Source organism: Polistes dominula, unplaced genomic scaffold (genome assembly GCF_049000335.1).
Source record: "Polistes dominula isolate Pdom_NZ unplaced genomic scaffold, Pdom_raw_medaka contig_77, whole genome shotgun sequence".
Lineage (NCBI taxonomy): Eukaryota > Metazoa > Arthropoda > Insecta > Hymenoptera > Vespidae > Polistes > Polistes dominula.
The window spans coordinates 6,789,663-6,813,938 of NW_028301152.1; the positions used below are offsets into that span (position 1 = coordinate 6,789,663).

General features: G+C 27.4%; 5 protein-coding genes across 10 annotated transcripts in view; 1 reads left to right on the forward strand and 4 right to left on the reverse strand.

Annotated features, from left to right (window-relative positions):
• Nucleotides 1–1,055: 1,055 nt before the first annotated feature.
• On the reverse strand, nucleotides 1,056–2,908 carry LOC107064223 (cytochrome b5 domain-containing protein 1). Its single transcript, XM_089178402.1, has 2 exons — nucleotides 1,761–2,908; nucleotides 1,056–1,694 (listed from the first exon to the last, which is right to left on the reverse strand). The coding sequence occupies exons 1-2, from the start codon at nucleotides 2,250–2,252 to the stop codon at nucleotides 1,413–1,415; spliced, it is 774 nt and encodes a 257-aa protein (XP_089034528.1). The 5' UTR covers nucleotides 2,253–2,908; the 3' UTR covers nucleotides 1,056–1,412.
• Nucleotides 2,909–2,920: 12 nt separating this feature from the next.
• bur (GMP synthase burgundy) lies at nucleotides 2,921–8,276 on the forward strand. 3 transcript variants are annotated; one of them, XM_015316953.2, is made up of 9 exons: nucleotides 2,921–3,070; nucleotides 5,200–5,467; nucleotides 5,572–5,784; nucleotides 5,882–6,179; nucleotides 6,373–6,850; nucleotides 6,935–7,176; nucleotides 7,269–7,439; nucleotides 7,547–7,978; nucleotides 8,070–8,276. In XM_015316953.2, the coding sequence occupies exons 2-9, from the start codon at nucleotides 5,247–5,249 to the stop codon at nucleotides 8,169–8,171; spliced, it is 2,157 nt and encodes a 718-aa protein (XP_015172439.1). In that variant the 5' UTR covers nucleotides 2,921–3,070; nucleotides 5,200–5,246; the 3' UTR covers nucleotides 8,172–8,276. The 3 variants fall into 3 exon arrangements, with proteins under 3 accessions (XP_015172439.1, XP_015172440.1, XP_015172438.1); XM_015316954.2 differs by lacking the exon at nucleotides 2,921–3,070 and adding an exon at nucleotides 3,710–3,841; XM_015316952.2 differs by lacking the exon at nucleotides 2,921–3,070 and adding an exon at nucleotides 3,775–3,921.
• A 166-nt stretch (nucleotides 8,277–8,442) lies between these two features.
• Nucleotides 8,443–14,020, reverse strand: Rev1 (Rev1 DNA directed polymerase). Of its 2 annotated transcripts, XM_089178400.1 has the most exons (7): nucleotides 13,417–14,020; nucleotides 11,835–13,266; nucleotides 11,314–11,755; nucleotides 11,160–11,218; nucleotides 9,535–11,084; nucleotides 8,859–9,001; nucleotides 8,443–8,649 (listed from the first exon to the last, which is right to left on the reverse strand). In XM_089178400.1, the coding sequence occupies exons 1-7, from the start codon at nucleotides 13,468–13,470 to the stop codon at nucleotides 8,493–8,495; spliced, it is 3,837 nt and encodes a 1,278-aa protein (XP_089034526.1). In that variant the 5' UTR covers nucleotides 13,471–14,020; the 3' UTR covers nucleotides 8,443–8,492. The 2 variants fall into 2 exon arrangements, with proteins under 2 accessions (XP_089034526.1, XP_015172443.2); XM_015316957.2 differs by having other exon boundaries at nucleotides 9,535–11,218; nucleotides 13,417–14,019.
• Nucleotides 14,021–14,218: 198 nt separating this feature from the next.
• Nucleotides 14,219–17,047, reverse strand: LOC107064378 (mitochondrial 2-oxoglutarate/malate carrier protein). The gene is made up of 6 exons (XM_015317026.2): nucleotides 16,712–17,047; nucleotides 15,914–16,129; nucleotides 15,710–15,840; nucleotides 15,460–15,630; nucleotides 15,270–15,369; nucleotides 14,219–15,198 (listed from the first exon to the last, which is right to left on the reverse strand). The coding sequence occupies exons 1-6, from the start codon at nucleotides 16,768–16,770 to the stop codon at nucleotides 14,997–14,999; spliced, it is 879 nt and encodes a 292-aa protein (XP_015172512.1). The 5' UTR covers nucleotides 16,771–17,047; the 3' UTR covers nucleotides 14,219–14,996.
• Nucleotides 17,048–22,626: 5,579 nt separating this feature from the next.
• The window catches only part of Elk (Eag-like K[+] channel), a 64,460-nt gene continuing 62,810 nt past the window's right edge, over nucleotides 22,627–24,276 (reverse strand). For all 3 annotated transcript variants that reach the window (XM_015316991.2, XM_015316993.2, XM_015316990.2), the window contains exons 14-16: nucleotides 24,054–24,225; nucleotides 23,590–23,965; nucleotides 22,627–22,917 (exon numbers count right to left, since the gene is read on the reverse strand). In XM_015316991.2, the coding sequence (XP_015172477.1) occupies nucleotides 22,706–22,917; nucleotides 23,590–23,965; nucleotides 24,054–24,225 (760 nt within the window). In that variant the 3' untranslated portion in view covers nucleotides 22,627–22,705. The remainder of the gene's footprint in view (nucleotides 22,918–23,589; nucleotides 23,966–24,053; nucleotides 24,226–24,276) is intronic.

The window sequence follows — 24,276 nt, forward strand, 5'->3', positions numbered from 1 at the left end:
CGTTCCGTAACTTCACAAGTAAAAACCCACATTACGATAGACAAAAACAGGATCGAGCTTTTCGCATTTTTTCGGATTTATTTAGATTTTCGCTCTTAGTACTAACTACGATTAATATTTAATTTCATCTTGAAGACGTTCATCTTTGAAAGAAGGTATGACAAAGATACCTCTTGGCGTAGCTATCACAGTCTCAGGGTCACTGCTCTTTCTTTCTTTTTTTCTTTCTTTCTTTCTTTCTCTTTCTCTCTGGATAACTTCACGTCCAGCTTGACTCCGCACGTGTGTATGAAAGACGCAGTAAATGACTTTTTCTACCGAGTCGCTTTATGCTCCTCGCGGTTTACGATTACACCATGTTCGTAGCCGCGCGTGTGCCCTAATGACCGTACTTCGGTCCTTTTCTTTCCTCTGTCACACATGCATATTCTCTCTCTTTCTCTCTTACACTTTTTCTATCCCTTACATATACTTACTCCCCGTTTGAAGCAATCCTAAAAGACGAGCTCGTCGATTCCCGGTTATGTCTTTGGCTTCCTCCTCTTCCTTTCTCCTACCGTGGCCTCCTTCCTTCGGAATAGTTATTACCAATTGTCATTGCAAAAGACGCGGGTGGTAGCTCTCTCAAATGATTTACAAGCATATCGACCAACCAACTGTAGTACCAAAATGAATCCCTTCGTTTCTCTTCCATGACACGAACGTCATTCCACTTAATTATACTGAAATATATTTTTTCTTCTTCTTCTTCTTCTTCTTCTTCTTCTTCTTCTTCTTCTTCTTCTTCTTCTTCTTCTTCTTCTTCTTCTTCTTCTTCTTCTTCTTCTTCTTCTTCGATTTGTAAATTTAAATAGAAATTTAAATTTATAAAATAAATATAGGTAAGCGTGTTTACTTATATAAAATAGAAAGAAAGAAATTAAGAAGACAAAATATTAATCAAACCAATAAATCAAGATACACGAAAGATCGGTCAAAAATAAATCAATAAAACGATTTAACAAGCAGATCCTATATCAAAAGTATTTAATTAATTTTTTACTACTCAATCATATTTATACGAGGACCTAACTCATTTATTTTTCGCAAAAATCTCGTCAAGGTAGTTTGACCTATCCAAAATAATCCTTTTTGATATGATAATAAAACATATTTAATTTAAAAAAAGAAGCTATAAAAGTAACATCGAATTTAACTTAATTTTACAAATTAATCAAATAAAAGTTACTATAAATTATTTATATTTAATATTATCTCTTTTCAATTTTGTTCTCATAATTTTAAATACAATTGCATTGCATTTGCGAATGGTGCTGCCATCTTTCATAATTGGGACGTACTAGGTACAACGTTCGGTAGTGTAGGAAACTTTTTTTTTATATATAACAAAAAAATAATATTAAACAATAATATTATAGATATGTTCGTCTATAATTTTTATCCCGCCTACATTTTATCTGACATTTGCCTAAATCATCTTTATCGATGTAATAACACATAAGACTCGGAATATAATAATCCTCTGGAAGCCCACAAGCTACAAAGCGTTCACGTTCGTCCAGAATATTATTCTCTGTTAAAGTACAATCAAGATCGATATCTTTTCCTTCAAATTTCCACAAGTAAGATTTTCCGTTTGCATTAAATATTAAAGCTCGTTCTTGAATACGTTTAATTGTATCCTCTTCGCAAACCTAAATGAAAAGCATTTTAATTTGGTTCGAAAATTATTGACGATTAATTTAATAATTTATTGTTACCATTATAACACAACTCGTTCCAGTAAGAACATTAATAATTCTACAAGGTCGTGGATTTTTGGTGAGTTTGCCTAACTTATATTTGTCTTCCAACCACCATGGACATTTGTTTAACGGTCGCCAAGTAGTGGAAGGTACTACACAATCGGATATATCCGGTATTGGTCCATGTGGACAATAGGGTACTGATACACCGGTAACAGGGTGAACGTAATATTTAATGTCCTTTCGATTATGATCGAACCAATGACTGATATCTTTTCCTGCGTGTGCTATTATAGGTTTTATTGCTCGTGTACCTAACCACAATCTACATAAGTCGGTCAGATCGTAAACGTTGTCATTATAAGAAACCCAACAATCGTTTGATTTATTATGTATTGCTACTTCGGTAGGTAAAAAATATTTGTCATGTTTAATCAAATTCGAAATGGATGCTGGATGTTCATAATCGTCTAAAATATTTCTTCTAAAAGCAAAAAATATCGACATGTTTTTTAAATATTAAAAAGTAATATATATAATATTTTTTCGAGTGTTTGAATTGACTATATTCACTATACTTATAATTTTAAATTACTTCCTTGAAACAAAAGCAAAAAAATTTTATTGGTTTGGTATATCTATTTATAAATTTGTTTATCATACTATTATTAACTAATAGTATTGTTAATATTCTTGACTATAATTAATTATTAACATTTATTTAATTTTTGTGCCACGTAATAAGTTACTCGCCATTAACACATTTTAAATTCTAACAATTGAATAATTTAGTATAAATATATACTAACTGTAGCGCTACCATCTGTAACAGTCGGTAATGTAGACTTAGTTATTCAAATATATGGAGTCATTATAAAACTTGAGATTTCCAAGAATATATATATATATATATATATACAAATATAAAACTTAACTCAATTAAGTAGTTCATTTATATTTATTATATATAAAAAATCAATAACTAAATAATCAATATTAATATTATTTTTCATTATACACAAATATAAAGTTTAATTAGACTTATATTAATTTAAACGATATCCAATATCGATTGCAATGATCAAATCACAAAAAGATTTTTACTTACGAAAACCCATTTTTTCAAATTCTAATTACAGCACTGTTCATGCCATTTTCTCTTAATCTTTCGCAGATGGCGCTTCGGTATAAGAAGAAACTTCTACAGTACATCTATATAACAGAAAAAGCCGAGCGTTAGAGACAGAAGATATTTTCTTCTTTTCGAGTACTCTCGTAATGGTGCCTACCATTTTAGTGAGCTAGGAAAAAGCCTATTTAATAGTGTAAGGTTTTATGGTTAATACTTGTTTCACTGTGTATATAAAATTGAAAGTTAAAATATTAATACTTTAGTGTTTATTATTTATTTCTCAATATTTAACAAAGTTATATTTATCATAGATATATGACATTTAATTATTTTATTTTTGCATTCCTAATATCTGCTTATACTTGTTTAGTTTATTGTTCTAATATGAGACATAAATTATAATTAAAATGAAAAAAAAAGAAATTGGTGTAAGGGCGGAAGGGAGAGGGAGGTGTAGGGTATCTGGGCCCGTATTTACGTTCCTGGTAAGATTTTGAGATAGAATGTATCTCCTTCTTTGTTGATCTTTTTTCAACAAGAAGAAGGTAAGCACGTCGCTCTGGCACAGTAGTAGTAATAAACTCATTGGACTAAATCTAGAACAGAAAAAAGAAAATAAAAAAGAAGTCTCGTAATAATTTATATTAAAGAATTCTTATAACGCAGTTAACTTTCTCACTTGAAAAGTTTTGAATAAATAATAAATCTATTTAGAGACGAATGAAAAGTATCATTTGATTGTGTGGTGCAATGACATAACGAAATCGATCGGTTAAAAACGAAAGTTAAAATGTGTTTTATTGGTGAATGAGTTACTCCCGGTCGATAAAGCGATTTTCTCGTGAAATTTCTGGTATCTTAAAAAAAATTTCGAGTCTTTAGGTTGGCTCTACCGTTTGCTTGAAGCCTGAAAGCAGTCACTGCATTGTGGCGATTGAATGGCCGCCTCGTCCAGAGTGTGCAGGTTCTGTTTTCCTGTAATTAATTTTACGTTGTGTGATTATATTGTACGTGTATTAAATATTATTAATCTGATTTCATTCGGTAAGTCTTTTATTCCATTTTGATTGTCGTTAAACGAGCCAACCAAAGTATATCAAGCATATAAAACAGCTCGATACGTCGATCGCAATGAAACGTGCTCATAAAATTACGGTACCGGTGAATTGTGTTTAACTAAATATTCTTCTACTCCATTTTTACCTCTCCCATAGTTACCCAATCGAATGATTATGTATTTATCGCAAGGGACCGCGTATTTTTCAAAGCAAGAATGCAAAGTAGCGCGTTATGTTTTTCGATATACACAGTACAGTAGTAGTGTTAGAGAGACAGTTCATTATGTTCACTCATATAATCATTAAAATACTTCTTTATATATTCATTAAAGACATTTATTAATTCAGGGTTGTTAACTTAGTTTTGATGTTATTTATTAAAAAAAATAAAAAATCTTTATATCTTTGCATTAATCAGCAATGTTACAAAAAAATCATTCGAACTAACAACTAACATTGGTTTTTTTTTTGTCAATTGAGTGATTATTTGTTAAATATTGAAATACTGCATATCTATACACTGTTTGTAGACTTTGTTTCTTATTTTTTTATTAAATGATTATATTAATTTTGATGAGATCAATATTAATATATTTTTGAAAGTCTAAGACAAAGAAATTATAAAAAATGTCTGTAAATGTTACTTCATTAAATAATTATAATTTAATGAAGAAAAAAAAGGTTATCAAAGAGTAATTTATTTTTCTAGATTTATTCTCTCTAGCATTTATTTAAATTAAAAATACTCATATATACACATATATGTATATATTCTATTTTTTTTTAAATAATATCTGATCATATAACTAGTTTGCTTATATAATAAATCAGCGTAATCAAGTGATAACTTGTTTACTAATAATTATTCATATAAAAATTATTGTGAAACAAGGTCATATCATTATAATTACATATTACTTATTTGAAGTCAAGTTGTTCTTGGTTTACTAAGCTTTCTAAAATTTACATATAAATTTATCAATATTTAAAAAACCACAATTAAGAACATTTATTTTCAAATGAATTTTTAAATTTTAAGATTTTTTAATTATAAAATCATATTGATAAGCAATTTATAAATTAAATGTTCAATTTTTACATTCCATTTTTACACAAATACTTTAAAGTATTTCATATTTCAGTATTTGTATATAGATAAGTATTGAAAAAAAAAAACATGATATATTACAAAATTGCAACATATAATATAAATAATTACATTTGTCATGTTTAAAATTATTTATTATATTTATTTTTATTATAGGATTGTCAACATAACAGCAAAGACCATAGAACAGCTGTAAATTTGAAATGGAAAAAAGCGCGGACGGGCCATTGTTTCGCGCAGATAGAAATAATGGAGCTAATGAGGGGGCCATTGGAATATCTTGTATCGATGAACGTGTTGCTATCTTAGATGCTGGTGCACAATATGGAAAAGTGATTGATCGTAAAGTTCATGAGCTTAATATACATAGCGATATTTTGCCTCTGGACACACCGGCTATCATTCTTCAAGAAAAAGGATATAAGTAAATGATAATAATTTACTATATAAAATAGAATCAAGAAAAATATCCTTAAGTACTAAACAAATTTTCAATCTAATTGATTTGTTATTTTCGTTTGTTCATAGAGCTATTATTATCTCTGGTGGACCTAGTTCAGTTTATGCAGAAGATGCACCCAGATATGATACAGATATTTTCCGAATAGGAATTCCCGTATTAGGAATATGTTATGGAATGCAAATGATGAATAAGGAATTCGGGGGTACTATTATAAGAAAATCAGGACGTGAAGATGGTCAATACCCAATTGAAATAGATACCAAGTGCCTTTTGTTTAAGTGTGTATATTTTATATCTGAAAATAACTATTTAAACAAAAATTATTATGTATCTTGTGAATGTTCGTATACTCATATTTGATATATTATATATTAGGGGCTTGGAAAAAGAAGAAATGGTATTGCTAACACACGGAGATAGTATAGACAGGATTGCTGACGGTTTTCGTATTACTGCCAAATCATCAAACTTCATTGTAGGCATAGCCAGTGATAAAATGAATTTATATGGAGTGCAATTTCATCCAGAAGTAGATTTAACGCCTAATGGAAAAATAATGCTGCACAATTTTCTTTATGGTATAGCTGGTCTTACGGGTAATTATACGCTTCGTGATAGGGAAGCACAATGTATTCAGTATATCAGAGATGCTGTTGATAATAAGAAAGTTTTGGTAAGTATTATATGTTTTATTTATAAATTCAAAATATTCATATAGTAGAGTAAGCAAATTATTGAAATTGCTATGTAGCGAGAATATATATTGAGATCAAATATTTCGAAAGATATTTAAAAGTGATTAAAAATCTAAATGATACATATGCAAAAGTGTAATTGTCAATTGAAATAGAAAAAAACGATCATAGTTGTTGGTGAGCGGAGGCGTGGACTCAACGGTATGTGCAGTACTATTGCATAAGGCACTCAGTAAAGATCAAGTTATTGCACTGCATATCAATAATGGCTTCATGCGCAAAGGAGAAACACAATTCGTGGAACAGAGTTTGTCCCAATTAGGAATCAGATTGAGGGTAGTAAATGCTGCACATTGTTTCATGCAAGGCACTACCTCAGTTCCTTTGGATAACATTAATCCAGCCTTGAATGCAAATACTATAAACAGCAAAGGAATTGTTAGTACAGCTACAACTCCACGAACAAGACTAACAAAACTGTTATGCGCAACTACCAATCCGGAAGAAAAGCGAAAAATTATTGGGGATGTTTTTGTAAGGGTAGCCAATGAAGCAATTGCAGAATTGGGTTTGAAGCCGGAAGAAGTAATCCTTGGACAGGGCACTCTCAGGCCTGACCTCATAGAGAGTGCGAGTGCCTTGGCAAGTGGTAAAGTCACATTCATACAACTTTATTAATGTAACATCTGTAAAATCAATGAAAGATTTTTTAATGATTGATCACAAAAATCAGGTAAAGCTGATGCTATAAAAACGCATCATAACGATAGCGACCTTGTGAGAGCACTGAGAGCACAAGGTCAAGTAGTTGAACCTTTAAAAGATTTTCATAAGGATGAAGTAAGACAATTGGGATGTGATCTTGGAATACCAGCGTTACTTGTTTCTCGTCATCCATTCCCAGGACCTGGTCTTGCTATCCGCATTCTTTGTGCTGATGAACCATACATGGACAAAGATTTCTCAGAAACCCAGGTAATGACATCATATAAAATGAAGGAAACTAATCTACTCCAATATATACTAGATTTGTTTATAAATATCTAATTAATAATCTGACGGTATAGGTCATAGTTAAAATAATGGCAGAGTATGAACAAATGCTACAGAAAAAACATGCATTATTAAATCGTGTAGAAGGTGCAACAAATGAAAATGAACGTCAACAACTTCGAAGAGTTTCCAGTCGTCGTCATATTGCTGCAACGCTTTTGCCTATTCGTACTGTAGGAGTTCAGGTATGTTTATTTTAATGAGAAAAATGATATTCATTTGATATAACAATTAAAGTATACATTTAATGCAAAGAATTATGATGTATCTATGTATGTATGTATATATACAGGGAGATCGTAGATCTTATAGCTATGTAGTAGGATTATCAAGTGAAGAAAGTATCTCAGAAGGAGTGGAATGGGAAGATATGTTATTCCTTGCGAGGTTAATACCACGTGTGTGCCACAATGTAAATCGCGTATGTTATATCTTTGGACCACAGCTTCATCATCCTGTCACAGACATTACACAGACACATCTTACATCTAATGTGATAGCTACCTTAAGACAAGCAGATCATTTAGCAAATCAGGTTTTGGCTGCTAACGGTTGCATGGACGTTATTAATCAGATGCCTGTAGTTCTAATTCCTATACATTTCGATCGCGATGCTGCTTCTAGAACGCCTTCGTGTCAGCGTTCGATCGTTATTAGGCCATTCTGTACCAACGATTTTATGACAGGAACTCCTGCGATTCCCGGAAAAGAATTACCAATTCACGTAAGAATTATATTTTCTTTTAAATCGATTTTTTGTTATATATTTTGATACTATCTATAATAATTAAAACTTAAATTTTGGCTTTTATTAGGTGGTGAAGAAAATGGTGACTGAAATATCTACGGTACCCGGCATTTCACGCGTTCTGTATGATCTAACGCCTAAACCGCCGGGTACTACCGAATGGGAATAGTAAATACTCGTCTCTAACTCACCCCTTTCTATTTTTTCACCACCCCTGCGCGTACCAACTACAAAGTGAAAAATATATTTAAAAAATATATATATTACAAAAATACGTACGAATTCAAGGTTTATGACTTCTTACCGATTTATATGAAACCTTTGAACAATAATCTTGCGACAAAATGCATTATTGATAATCGTACATTATTATGTTATCTAAGAAATGTTACTGTGTTCGATGAAATTAAAGGTAAGTATTATGTTTGCTTGTAAATACGTTTCTTATTAAGCGCATTGTAAAAACATTAATTTATTAAATTCCGGAAATTTATATTACATCGTTTTTGTTATATTTGAAACAATCGCATCTAATTGGTGGTACCATTAGACTGCTGTTGTATTCGATCTGCATATAACGTTGAACGTGTACCACTGTTTTCCCATATATCCTATGCCAAATGCAATTTCCAGTTTTTGTCGTACATCTAAAAAAAAAAAAAGAAAAAGGAAAAATGGAAAACAATTATGTAGTAAGTTAATGTATTGTGTCTAGAATATTATTTTTATTTAAGTATCAGTCACGAGTAAAAAAATGGTGTTTCCTTCTCTTTATTCCCTCCTGCGTTTATTTATATATACATATATTAATTATACATTTTTTTTGCATATAAAAAAACAAATTTATCTTACCTACCTGTGCATGGTTTTTAAGAGGATATGTAAATCTTCAACGCGTTTCTTCTCGGGAAGCATGCTGAGAAATGTTGTAACCGATAAAAAGTCTACTTCGTTTACAGATTTAGATCTAGCAATCCATGTTTGTATCTGCATTTTAATCTATAAACACACATATGCCTTTCTTTTTATTTTTATTAATGTTTCACTATAATTCTTTATTAACTGCGTGTATATTTAAACATGTTTCAAAATATTCAAATGCTATTAAGCATAGAGAAATGTACATTGTTTAGTATAACATTACTTATGTCTCTCACTGTAGATTTCTTTGTTAATTTACCATAAATTTTAAATAATATGCAAAGCAACTCGTAATTTCTTGATATTGAGTTATTAAGTAATTTACATTACATATATATATATGAAATTATTGCAAAATATTGCTATCGTATGAATGTACCCTATAAAATATTATTTGCTAAACAAGTATGTTTTCAATTAATGATATACTATTTTTTTATAAATTATCAATCGTTACGTTTACTTATTATTGCTAAAGTTAAACCATTTTTCTTATACTTTTTGATTTGAAAATATTTAAAGATAGATTTGTTAATAAATATGATATGTATTATACTTATGGTAAAAACAGTATTAATTAAAATTAAAATAGATATAAAAATTGAACTTACTTTTTCTATTGGAAGATTGAACAATTTACTGATAATATTGGTCAAGGTCTTTCGATATTTATTAGTAATTTTATCATTTTTCGTAACACTTCGAATATACGGCAATATTATTTCATTTTCGTCAATACTATCTTCTTTATTATTACTATTATTTATATCGGTTGATGATGGTTTGACTATATTATCGTCTTTATTATCTAAATTGGTACTATTTATGTTATCACTCTTTCTAGCTGTTTCTGCTTCATGTGTATTACTGCGCTCTTTAGCTTTAGACTTTAATTTTATATCTTTCTTGTGATTATTTTTACTGGAAACAACTTTAGAATATTTGCCATTATTTTTTAATTTAGAAAATGGCTTTGTATTTTTAGGAAATTGTAATACATTCCATTGATTATTGGAATTATTGATAACAGTATTTTTACTAGATACATTATTTGTATTTTTAACTATATTTTCTTTCTTTTTAGCAATGCAATATTCTTGCACATCGTGTTGCATATCTATTGGTAATGCTGCTAAAAAATCAGGATCTACTTGCGAAAATGATACATTCTCTATAGCTGCACTTTGCTTAGCAGATACTTCTGTATTTTTTTGAAGATTTGTTTGTTCATTTGATGATACATTTGCACCGCTGGTGGAACTATTATTATTTTGATGTTTATTACTTTTATACTCATTAAATATATCGTTTCGTATATCTTCAGGTAATTCTAACAAAACAGACATATCTAATTCTTGAATTGGTGGTAATTCATTTTTCATGATTTTTCCTGAATTTGGTTTAGTTTGTTTGAAGAATTGTTCTTGACGTGTTTGTGTATTTTTCACTGTTTTATTCTTATCATTTTTTCTTAACATTGTATTAATTATTTCAGTTCTGATATTGTCTGGTAATTCATTTAAAGTAGATTCATCTATTTGCTGTGATAACATATAATTTTCAGAAGTGTTACTTAAAGATTGAGATGAAGTAGGTATATCGCTTTTTTCTACATTTTGATTAGATACTTTTATAGAAATTTCTGAAGACTTTAAGTTATTATCCACTGTATTTTGTACTTTGGAATTTTCTCCATCTTTCTTATTTACATTTAAGTTAATTATTTCTGTATTAACATTATTTGCTTGATTTATTTCAACTTCTGATTTGGATTTACTATTTGAAGAATTTTGTTTTTTCAATTTAGCTTCAAGTATCTCTGACCTAATTTCTTCTGGCAATTCAATTAACACACTCTCGTTTATATCTTGGGAGGGTAATAAAATTATTGAACGATTAAGTGGAGAAGAAATATTGTTTTTCATTAGATTATTACTTGAATCTTTTTTATCGTGATTATTTGGTAAAGTATCTATAATATCCACTTCTGTGTTTTCCAAACATGAATTATTAGGCTTCGAAACAATATTATTGTTATTACTAATAGTTGTTTTTGAAGATGTTGCTGCTGCTTCTTTATTAACAGAACTATTTTTCAAATCATTATTTTCACCATCTTTGCATTTGTTTGAATTAATATTTATCATTTGTGGTTGTTTAGCTTTATTAACAAAATTCATTAAATTATTATCGTTAGATTTATTTTTCTGTATTTCTAATCTGGAAATTTGAATACCTATTCCTCTCATATCTTGAGGTATTAGATGTAATTGATTCCATATACCAATAATTTCTCTGTAAAAATAAATTGTCCAATAAAATTTAAAATTATATTTTAATTATTGATAATTAAATAAATTAAGCAAAAAATAAATGATTAAAACGCTTACTTTGTAACAATAATAAGATCATCTATGGGTGCCATTAGATTTTTTGATTTTGTTATACAATCACAAATTCCATGACCCATAAACTTTACCGTTTCTACAGGTGCTTCTTTAGCTCTTACCATGAGTTTTAATGTAATACATCTTCCCTTAGCATTAGCTTTTTTTAATCTGCTATGTACTTCAGTGCATAATTTTTTTAAAAAATCAACTGCTTCGCCATTATCTTCAAACCTAATGCCATAATTCACTTCCGCTGATACAGATTTTCTTACATGTTCTAAATTTAACTTTGTTTTATCAATACCTCGACACATATCATACAATAACTCTCCCATTTTTTTCCCAAAATCTTTTTGTAGTGTTCGTAAAGATAACGATCTCAATTCTACACAAGTATTTATATTTATCTTACGTAACTTTCTTGCGGTTGTATGTCCGACTCCTATTAATTTAATAAACATTAATTAAATAAATACATTATAATAATTTTAGAAATAATAATAATAATAATATTTCATTACCTGGTAAGTCTTGTACATTTAATGTATCAATATATGAAAGAATATTATTATCTTCAATATAAAATTGTCCATCAGGTTTAGCTTTTTTCGTTGCTAATCTTGCTCTTAATTTATTGCTACCAAATCCTGCCGATACTGGACAATCTGTGGCTTCCCTAATTTCATTTCTTATGACTGTTGCAAATTCCATAGGCATCAAATTTGATTCTTCCAATATTTTAGTACAATTTACATACATTTCATCACAGCTTACTGCTTCGATATCTAATGTATATGATGCTACTATGTTGTACAAACTATATGATACTTCCTTATATTCTTCAAAATCATATTTTATTGTACGTAATTCGGGACATATTTTTAATGCTGCACCCAAAAACATTCCATTTTTTACACCTGCTTTTCTTGCTTCATACGAACATGATGCAATTTCAGAAAAAGAACCACATTCTTCTTCATCTTGATCATTATCATTTACATTGTTCGATTCAGTATTAGTACTTTTATTCCCTTTGGCATGTGCCACTGCAACAGGTAATCCTCTTAAATGTGGCCTACTTCTAAGACCTACAGAAACAAAGAAACAATCCATGTCTATGTGCATTATGACCGGTCCTTTTTTTATTATTGTATTTTGTTTTTCTTGAGGAGTAAACATATCATCTTCCGTTAAGTATGAATCATTGGAATTTTGAGAATTTTGTTTAAATTCTTTCATTTTCTTCAATCGTTCTAAACCAGGAAATTTTCCATCACTCTTGTCTCTTAATTCATTGATGTAATCTTTAAAGGTTGCACCCATTGTAGCAATGTGATGTAATCGCGAATTGTTATAAAATTCTGATATGAATTCTGAATTTTTAGATGAAAGTGCTGTTCCTTTTGGTTTCGTAAGATTCGTAGAATTATTAATGTCTTGATTGAAATCTTTACTAGTAGAAACTGCTGTAATATTTATTGCAGTAGATGGTTCAACGATACTTTGCATTATATTATTGTTATCATTTATTGTATTATTCACATTATCTTTTTTATTGTTCATTTTAAAATTTAGTTGTGGTTGGCTACCAGTACTATTAGTAAGAAGCAAATAATTCTCATAATTTAAAACCTTCCCAGCTTTGATGCTATCTATTATCCATTCAGGCTTACAAATAGGCATTGGACATTGAGCTTTTCTATGGAGTACAATTTTAGAATATGGTAAGTTGGATGCAATTATATGGGTTGTTATTCTGGGTCGCATGTAATGATGGTACGTTCCACCGTGTTCCATCATTAACTGTCTTAGTTCATCTGCTGTTGGATCAGTATAACCATTAACAAATATAGATATTCCTTTAAATAAATTCGATGGATCTTTATATTCTTTTTGTGCTTCTTCATGAAATTGTTCTTCTAATTTTGTTTTCTTAGCTTCCATATAACCTCCCTAAAAACAAATCATTACTTTCATTTAAATATATCATATCATAAAATATTATCGTGATTTTTATTAATATATATAAAACTTATAAATTTAATTTTATATTACAAATTTAATGGAGAACTTGAAACAAAAGGAAAAAAAATGTTTACATACCCAATCTTCAAAACCATTATCGTTCCAATTTCTGTTCTTTCTCCTTACTGCCATTTTAAAATATAAAATTTATATAAATATTAAAAACAACTATAAATTAATTTAAATTTTAATATAAAATTTAATTAATTGACTGCTATATCAATAAAACAACATTTTTTTATACAAAATATCACATAACCTAAAAACAAACTTATGTTTTCTTAAATGTATGCTTCATTTTATTTATCTGTTTTGTTTATTCAATGTTAAAATATAAACCATAGTAAAATACGGATTAAAGTTTGATTTAACGTAGTTTCTTTTAAAGTATCTATAAATAAAATAATGTTCTTCATTTTAATCTTGTCTTCATTGTTGACAACAGAGTAAACGTCAACCATATCAAGTAAAACTTTTTAAAACTAAAATGGCGACACATATATAAACACAACTTATATAAATAGGATGGGTTAAAAAGATTTGAAGCTCAACATAAAAAATTATTTTTTTTTTAAATAAAAAATTTGAGATCAAACCATTTTAAAGAAAACAAAGGAAAAAGTTACATATACATTTTTATATATCAATTTGTTTCAGATGGAAAAATAAATCTTTGACAGTTTAGGCTCAAAACTTTTCTTCTCTCTTATGTATATTTTTTCTATTCCTTTTTTTTTTTTTTTTTTAATTAAACTATAACAAATTTATTTTTTTTCTGATATAAAATAAACTGATCTACAATTGTGTAGAATTAAAACCAGTGTCCTGTCAATTTGGTTCTTCCTTTATTAGTGGAAAAGTAAAAATTATGTACACCTGCTTATTAATAAAGCATTTACTTCTGAAATAGCATACAAAACTGGTAATATATTGTTTGTACTTACTGACTTACATATTTTTGTATTTTGTTACTACTACACATTTTTAATTTATTCTAAATTATTCATTAAAAACAAACTAACAATATAATAAAATATAAAATTTGTATTTCCCATAAATAAAAATAAATGATTTATTATAAACATCGAAAAATAACAAATATATATATATATATATATTAAGTAATATTATAATGAATATACAGAGCCGTACCAGACTGGCTCAGCTGCAAAGAATGTTTTAAGAATGTATTGTCTCATTGTTTAGTTATAATGAAAGATCTAGTAACTTATTCTACATTTATATGATCCAATTTAAAAAATATTTAAAATATTGTGTTCACATACAACAAAAATATTACAAAATGTTTGAACAAATTAAATGTTATAGTTAAAATGTATGCATTATGATAATGAATCAAAAAAATTAGTATTGATAAAAAGAAAATTGTACGCATATAAACAAAATTGTTATATGCCTAGTCGTTAATGGAATCTCAGTTTCAATAACAATGAATTATTTAAAGAAAAATGAATTTACGGATACTAGAGAAATAAAACATAATCATATAATTTCATCTATATGTTAATAGAATACATACGCTTTGTGCAAGGTATACCAGTTACCTTTTACATAACAAAAATAATAATATGAGAAATAATTTTTGGTGTCTCATTATCATCTTTGCATAGGATAATATATTACATCAAAATTCCTAATCATGAAAAATATGTTTTGTAAGCTTTGTTCATTTGTTCTAAGAATATAAATGTAAGGACCGTATGAGGACCCAAACGTGCATAATATGGAAAGAAACCTTTCCAAAGTGCCAATGGTCCTTCATTACGAATAACTTTTCCAAGAACATCCAATGCTCCAGTATACTCTGGCTTTCCATTAATAGTTTTCATATTTTGGATCCTAACAGAAGAAATATAATCAACCATAACTTGTAAATAATATATATATTTAAAAAATAATTTAATAATTACCTTGTTTTAGCAATATCTACAGGCATAGATGCAATAGTTGTAATTATTCCAGAGATCATGGAGGATGAAAAATGCAATGTGATATTTTCTTTGAAATAACCTGTTTTAAAAACACATTATTACAAATTAAAATATACTATTGATACTTAACAAAATGAACTATCGTTATGCATATATTTTTAAGATATACCCGTATCAAGTAATATTTGTTTTGCTTGTGAGTATGAAGCTAATTGGGCTGCATTTACAACCATTGCACGTCCCACAGTTGGAATTGCACCTCGCCACAACGTAAGCAATCCTTCTTCTTTAATTATACGGAATAATGCATCGAACACATTTTTGTAATTGCGTCTTTGAGCTAAAAATATTGAGTGCATTAAGAAGATTATAATATTAAAATTAATTATATGAAATTATTAAAAAACAATGATTTTTACCAAGTGGCAGTCTACCATCAGCAGTCATTCGTATTAATGTTACTTCTGCAGGTGTACCTACAAATGCACCAAAACCACCAGCAATCATTCCTAATGCTGCTTTTACGACAAACACTGGTTGGCCATCTTTTCTAAATATATTATGCTAATGAGTATATTATAGTTAGTTATATATAAATTTATTTTAATAATTCATTTACTTACGAGGCTCTTTCAAAAAGCCAATTATATATTCCTAGCCTAGTAGTTGTGTATGTTGCTTGTCTTAATAAACCTGCTGATAAGCCATTATAAAAAGCGAAAAAACCTTCATTTTTAATAATATTGGATACAACAGTAAACGTTGAAGTCTTTTGTCCACTTAGTTGCATTCGATTCTTTATCAAATCTAATGGTTGTACGAAGACTGTTGCACCCATTCTATAATTATACATAAAAAACATTTATTATCATTCTTAATACTTTTTGTTTTATTTCTAAATCATAATTTTAACATATTTTTATTACACATTATACACATGTATATACATATATTTTATTTAAATCTGTTATTTATAATTATTCAAAAAGAGAAATTTTGAAAATATTTCTTATTCTTATAAATATTCAAGAAATATTAACTAGTTGAAATTTCCGAGGTTGAGAGTATCTTTTATTAATAGTCAGACATTGTGAAATATAGGCCAAATAAAATGCATAAATTCTTTTAGCATCATTTAATATTATTAATTCGCGTTATTAAGAGTTAAAAATAAGTTTGGTAGCTAACGTAAGTAATAATTAACCATTTGACCTCTAAATTCATTACCGCCGACTTTTTAAATATTTCAATTACTGCTGGAGGCAAAAAAAGAAAGAAACATTTTGTTCTCTTTTAAATATTAAATATATATACATATAAAAATGTAAAATATTATAATAAATTATATAATATGAAGTACTTCAAGTAAAATTTGAGTAAGTAAAAAAAAAATTAGTAAAATGAAATGATCAAGTACAAACCCAGAAAGACCTCCGATAGCAAATTTGGCACTATTTGGTATTGGTTTTTCCTCACTCATTTTAATTTCTTTATTTATCTTCAAATATCTTTAATTATATTTAAAAAATAAAAATCTATATTTAATGAACGACTTATTTTTCAGAAAATTAACTTTGAATCACATTAAGGTTTTTTAAAAAGGATATGAGTATTAGCACTTTTGGCGATCAATTATGATTGATATATATTTAAAAGCAAGAAAAAATAAATATTATGTGGCCATTTTCGAGGTGGCTAAAAATTTCAGCCTGCTTTAATGACATCTAACAAAAACGATACAATCTGCTGGACTGTGAGCAACTACTAGAATATATTCTAGCTGTTTTCCATATTTTATCTAACCATATAAATTGTAGATATTTTTTTTGTATACGTGGCGCCATCTACTTGATACATTCAACCTAGGTCCAAACTCCTTTGATAAAGAAGTTTAAATATAACTAATCAAAATGAAACTGATTATGAATCAAATATTATTAATTAAATTCGTTAAAAATTCAATATATAATTTCTATTATAATGTATTAAAGTTTAATTTCATTGATTTTAATCTTCAAAAATAAAATGGCGCGTGCGTTGTAGTCGTGTAAACTTTTCAATAATTTCTATAGCGCGATTCATAAAAACATTTTGATTGTTCTTACGTAAATAAGAAATTAAAATATTATTTTTGTTCATTCGTATTTTTCTTTTGAAATATAAAACTTAAATATATATAAGGGAAATATTATACAATTTCTATATTACTCCTGTGATTTATTTATGCAATAATTCGTAATGCCGTTTACAGAACAAAGGAATCAATTATATGATGCACACTGTACAATCAGCATCCAAGAATATTTACAATTTACATAAACTTTTCGTAATAGAGATAAGCTAGACTTAGTTTATTTCGTGAGTCGCCATAATTACTTTTATAATTGCATCAAATTAATTAAATAATAAAGTATATTTAATTGAGAACTCTAAATGAATATAGTATAGATTTATTTGCTTTTAAAAAGAAATTTTGCAAAATTATAGGCACGCGAAGAGGGGAACTACGTAGTGTTACAACGTATATACATATATATATTTATATATGTTTTTAAAAAATATGTATTATATATTTTTAAACCGCGAAATTTCAAGTTGCGGTAGATTTAAGAGATTCATTTATTACTAACGATATATTATAATAAATACATTTCCATATTTTAGAATAATTTATATATCTTTTTTTTCCTTTGCGCGACGAATTTGTACAATATTCGTATTCATCTCTTATTAGTCAATTTCCAATCGATATGTAATAGACAAATGATCATTTTTATGCTTTTGCGGATATGATCATATTTTTTAAATATTAAAATTACAATTTATTCAAAACGATTCAAACAATTTTACTCAATTATCTACAAAACTTCAAATCAAATAATAATCCTGTATTTTCGTGTAAAGTCGCAATGGAACTTATTAGAAATAAAATTTAATAATCAATATTTTGTTATTTTGTTGATCATTCGAATAGAATTCATTTGCTTCTTTTTTTTTGTTTGTTATTGTTATGTTGTAATACTTATTCCGCTAGACAATATGCGTGCCATGATTATCGATCCCATAGAAATCGTTTTTTAAATGTTATTACTGTTATAATTATGTGTCGTGAAAAAAATAAGTTACTTTTTTATCATTTATATTTAAGGCCGTAGATTGATATATTTTCTAACTAGATCAGATAAAAAATTTACAATACAAAAACGTGATAGAGTTTTGAGCTAAAAATTTGTCAATAATTTTTCCACTTTTTTTTTTATCCTTTTAACGTAAATTTATAAACTAATTTTTATAGATGGGATAATATTAGATACATCACATATATCTATATATTATATATACATTAACATTTTTCACAACGTTGTATTAACAATAATTTTCTTATTTAATTCGTCATTTTTCGTCAAGAATACAATGCTGTGAAAAATACTTTGATCTTTGAAAAAAAATCTTCCAGGAAGAATTTTTTTTTTTTTGACTAATTTATGGACGAACAGTAAGAAATAACTTAACCCATGTGAATTTTTTGTGCTTTACTTCTTTGGTTAATTTCATTTTTTTTTTCATTTCTTTTCTTTTCTCTTCTTTTTTCACTCTGATAAATTTGTGTGGCGTCGTATGCGATATTTTATCATATATATATATAGTTCGGTGGGGAAGTAGTGTAAAAACTACGAGTAGAGGAGACGAAGTATATAGATTATAATACTAATTAAGAATAGCTTTCTTTTTTTGAATCGTAGTGTGAAGAGCATAGAAACAGTATAACAAAATATATGAAATATTTATAAAACAGCACTTCTACCATAACTTGTGAAAATTTGACAGACGACTAACAAGAACGATTTTTATTTTTTTATTTTTTTTTTTTACACAAAATTTATTTAATTATTTTTTCATAAAAGATTAACTTTGTTCTTATTTTATACCACCGATCGACATAACGAATAAGCTCCCTAGTAGCACAAAATATTGAAAAATATTGAATATATGTGTATTTAATATTAAGAAGACATTAAATCTATTTTTAATATTAAATACTCATGTATTCAATATTTTTCAATATTTTGTGCTATTAGGGATCTTTTTTATTATTTTTTTTTTGTAATTTTCAAATTTACTACAACAAGTATCGATAATTCTTTCGTTATGTTTCCCCCCCAAAATTTGGAATTTTTATTAAACATTAATACAATAATATTCATAATAATGAATAAAAGAAAAATAATCGACATCGAATTTTCACAAGTAACGACGAAGTTGAACGAATATACGTTTTACGTGCATGGCCAAAAGCCGTGCCTTATCACATATTTATCTTCGATATATATATCGTTTTATTATTTACACCTATACCGTTTCATTCGATAGAGTTTACTTACATGTACAAGATAATATATAAGTTATACATGTTATATAACTTCATATGATACACTATTATGTTTCAAACAATTCGTACGAGTTCGTGCTCTCGACAATGTTTTATTGAATATTACTTATTTTCCAAAATAAATTGGACCAAGTAATGCATTCAATTATCAAGCGTCAGTTTGTTCATTTTACGTTATAAACCATTTCATTTTCAATTTACAGAACACTGTCTGATCTTTTAATAAATTTGAATCTTTTATGTATTCTGATATTTGTATAATGAATTGTTTAAAATATAATACAAATATAATACAAAATTTTAAAATACATAATATTATATTTATATTATATATTTTATAAATATTATATTAAAAAATAATATAATATTATATTTTAATATAATATAATATAATATTAATAAATAAATATATTAATATATTATATATATATATATTATAAATAAAAATAAATAATAATAAATTTAATAGAATATTATATTATTTTAAAATATAATACAATTTAAAATATAATTCAAATTAACAGATGAACTTAATTTTGTAAAAACTAGAGTTTTCTTGTAAGAAAAAAAATATTGTAAAAAAATAACGCTTGATTTGTTTATGCATAATTCGGCCCGATTTTAAGGTGTCTCGTATATAAAGACACGATTGCATAAAAGAGAGAGATTTTCTATACCTTAATAACTATTTCATCATTCTAAATTGGACGTCGGAGGAGTATACATCGAAAAGAATTGTGCTCATTATTGCTACGCTACTATTATTAAAGTCTTCGAAGGACTTAATCGTTTAATACGATTTAACTGTTAAAATTAGGCGACGATCGATGGGTATTTTCTTTTTTTCTTTTTGTTTTTTTTTTTTTAATTTTTTTTCTCGGTTTTTACATTTCACACGAAACACGACAATTTGTCGTGTTCCACCATCATTTTCTTCTCATGAATTCTTTCGTTTTCTACTTTTTTATTTTTTTATTATTTTTATGTCCTTTTTAGCAACCTTTAAGTATATATGTATATCTATATATGTATTGCACGTTTTCTTTATCATTTTCTTTTCAAAAATGATTACTTTTTAATCGATCACAGCAGTGTGTACGCGCGTGGAATGATGCAAGCAAGAGAGTTTTTAACAAATAAAAAAGAAAATTATATAAACGTATGTGTGTATATCTATGTAATATACATGCATACATACATACATACTTAGATACATACATACATACATACATGCATACATATATACATGCATACAACTATTCAAACTAATCTCGTTAATTGTTTAGATTCTAGAAAAATGATACCTTCATTCTTTTTTTTTCCCTTGGGAAAAGTATAGATTACATAATATGTATGTATATTGACCTCACAAAGAACCATTTGTTCCCTTTTTTATTTCCGCACAAAATATAATATAGAACACTTTTGTGGAGAAGGTCGATCATATTAATGTGGCAAATATTGGGTTGGCAACTGATTGCAGATTTTAAATAAAAATGAAAATTCCAAATTTTTGTTTAAAATATATAATATAAATTTAATATATAAAATAATAAATTTAATAATATTAATTTTAAATTTAATATTTGAAATATAAATTTATTCAATTAGGTACTGTCCATGTTTGTTGATGACTTTTTACCATCGGTCAAGCAATGTCATAATGCCACATTTATAGAATTTTATTAATTTCTTAGATTTTGTTATTAAAAAACTGAATTAGATGTAAAACAAAATCTGCAATGACTTAGTCGCCCATCCAATATAATATAACAACGCTTGTTCATAGTCAATGGAATTACAAAGAGACCAAAAAGTAATCAAAATTATTTCGATTAATTCATTCACAGTTAATTTGTGTCAATGAAAATACGAATTGAACAATTTCGTAAGGCAAAAAGTATTAGAAAGTGATGCATAAATTTTTTTGTTGATTACCATTTAAAATTTTTTTAATAAATAAATGTCTTTTCACCAGAAGAAGAAAAATTTTGATTACTTTTTGGTACCCCAAAATATATCGAATTTGATATGCGGGGTTGTGTCATGATAATTTCATTTTTTTTACGATCGATATGTTTGAATGTATTTGTGTGTACTTGCGTACGATATCAGTTGGAAATCACTGATATTTTGAGAATAGAAATATAGAGAGAAATAGGATGAGAGAAAGAGAGATAGATAGAGAGAGATAAATAATCAATGAAAAATAGAAAGTTAGAGGCACAAACGAACGATGAGTTTATACTCGAAAAGGGTAGAAGACTTTGACTGACGATTCGTTTTACATGCTTTTTTCATAATATTCAATGTACATATCTCATAAATATCAGAAAGAGATTTTCCCTAGTCGAACTTTGGAATTTTCGGAAGTAACGAATTTTTGTTCTCGTTGGTTTACCGAGTTAGGCGAAAGATTTTCGTCGAAAGCGATAAAAAGTATATATCACAGAAAATATTAAAACACATCATCCCCCCTTCCTTTTTTAATTTTATATAATATTTTTTTTCTTTTTCTTACTTCTTTCTCATACGTTTATTATTATTATTTTTTTTTTTTTGTAACATATAATGTAATAATATATAGAGCAATTCGAATATATCGAATTATAGATCCTGTTAAAATTGAAAATCATTCATCAAAAGTATTTTCTGTCCCTCAAAAAAAAAAGAAATATATATATATATAAAGGATCAATAGAGGGAGAGAGAGAAAGAGGGACCAAATTTCGATGATAAAAATTGACAGAACGTTGCGGATATTATTCCGCGTTCGAAGTTAAAAATTTTTTTTTTGTTCAATTTTGTATTGCATTCTTTTTTTTTCATCGTAATATTTTTTTTTTATCTTTTTTATTTCTTTTTTTTGCGTCACCAATCAACCACCACAATTTTGACGTATCGTGAGTATCGCGTTGCGAACCGGAAACACGAGACAAGGTATTCTTTTTCTTTTGTTTTTTTTTTTTTACGTTTCGTCGAAAATTCTTCGACAATCATGACGATTTTCCTCTTCTATTTTTGCTCAGCTATCAAATATCTCGAATTTCAAGGAGCGTGATTCTGGAAGTTGATGAAGGGCGTTGAACGCTTGATAGAAAGAAACGTTGTCCGCATCACCGGCACTAAATCGATGTGACAACTTATTTCCCGTGTTCCATGTTGTGTGCGAATTTTTGTACGATCGAAGAACGTGCCTATCCTCGTGATCATTTTCAAACACACAAATCTCTTCATCTGAAAATCAATGGAATATTTTTACTTCTTTTATTTTGTTTAGTCTTCCTTTTTTATTTTTATTTTTTGAAATTTCACTTTGTCGCAGAAAAATATATATTTTCTTTCTAAAAGTGATGTGTTTTTTTTATCGTACGAGACGTAAATATAAAAAAAGAAAAAAGTGTAGTGAATAGTCACTTTATATATATATATATATATATATATATATATATATATATATATATATATATATATATATATATATAGTCGAAATTTTAATATATAATATAAAATTAATATATAATATAATATAATATTAATATAATATTAATATAATATTTAATTAATAAAAAAATTAATATAATGTTATTAAAATTATAAATATAATAAATAAATTATAATATAAAATTAATTATTATATTATAATGTTATATTATAATAATATTATAATATAATATAATATAAAACACTATTTTTATGTTGATATACATGTTATAACAAAATTATTATTCCTATTTTACAATAAGTATTGAACTAATCAACAAGTCTCATATTAAAATTGCAATCATTTTATAACTCAATCAATATTTATATTTTGTAATTACAATTAACACTTATTAAAAATAATCTATTTAATACGAACGTATTATAAAAATGACGATAATTGGAATTGAATTAAAAAGTACTTACGACGAGATGGGGACGGTGATTGTGGTGGTGTGCCTGCTAATGGAGATAGGGGTTCATAAGGTGGTGGTGGTGGTGAAGAAGGTGACTGGGTCGGTGATGATGGTTGTAACCTAAGTAGTGAATCTGGTTCAAGACCTAGTATCATTAAAACACGATTGGGATTTGCCCGAACCCAAACTTCAAACATATCAACTGGCCAATCCGTTTGAGTTGTGGTATCAATTAATCTAGCTGGTGGGTTCCAACAGATTGCATCTGGTGGATGAGAGGAACTTCTTGCTAACATTCCACTTCCACGACTGGCTGGTCTTGGTAAATTAGGGTTACTTTGGGGAGAATAAGCTAACATTTGTAGAGCTTGAATGGCATTTCTTACCTATCGAATCAAAAATTGTTTGTATCGTTAAATCTGTTCTTTTAATGTGCATGTAATGGTAACAAATGAATAATTTGTTTACACTTACTTCGCTACTTAGTGTAGCTACATCCTGATGCAACGTTAAAACCTGCGTATCCAATCTTTCTACGGAACCACGAATATGTTCTTCCATAGATTCTTGAGCGATTAATTGTGCTGCCCTTCCTTTCACGATGACTCCTCTACCTGGTCCTCTTCTTCCCTCTCTGTAGTCGTCCCTAATATAAGTAAACAATAAAAGATGTAAAAAGTATTTATGAAATATATAT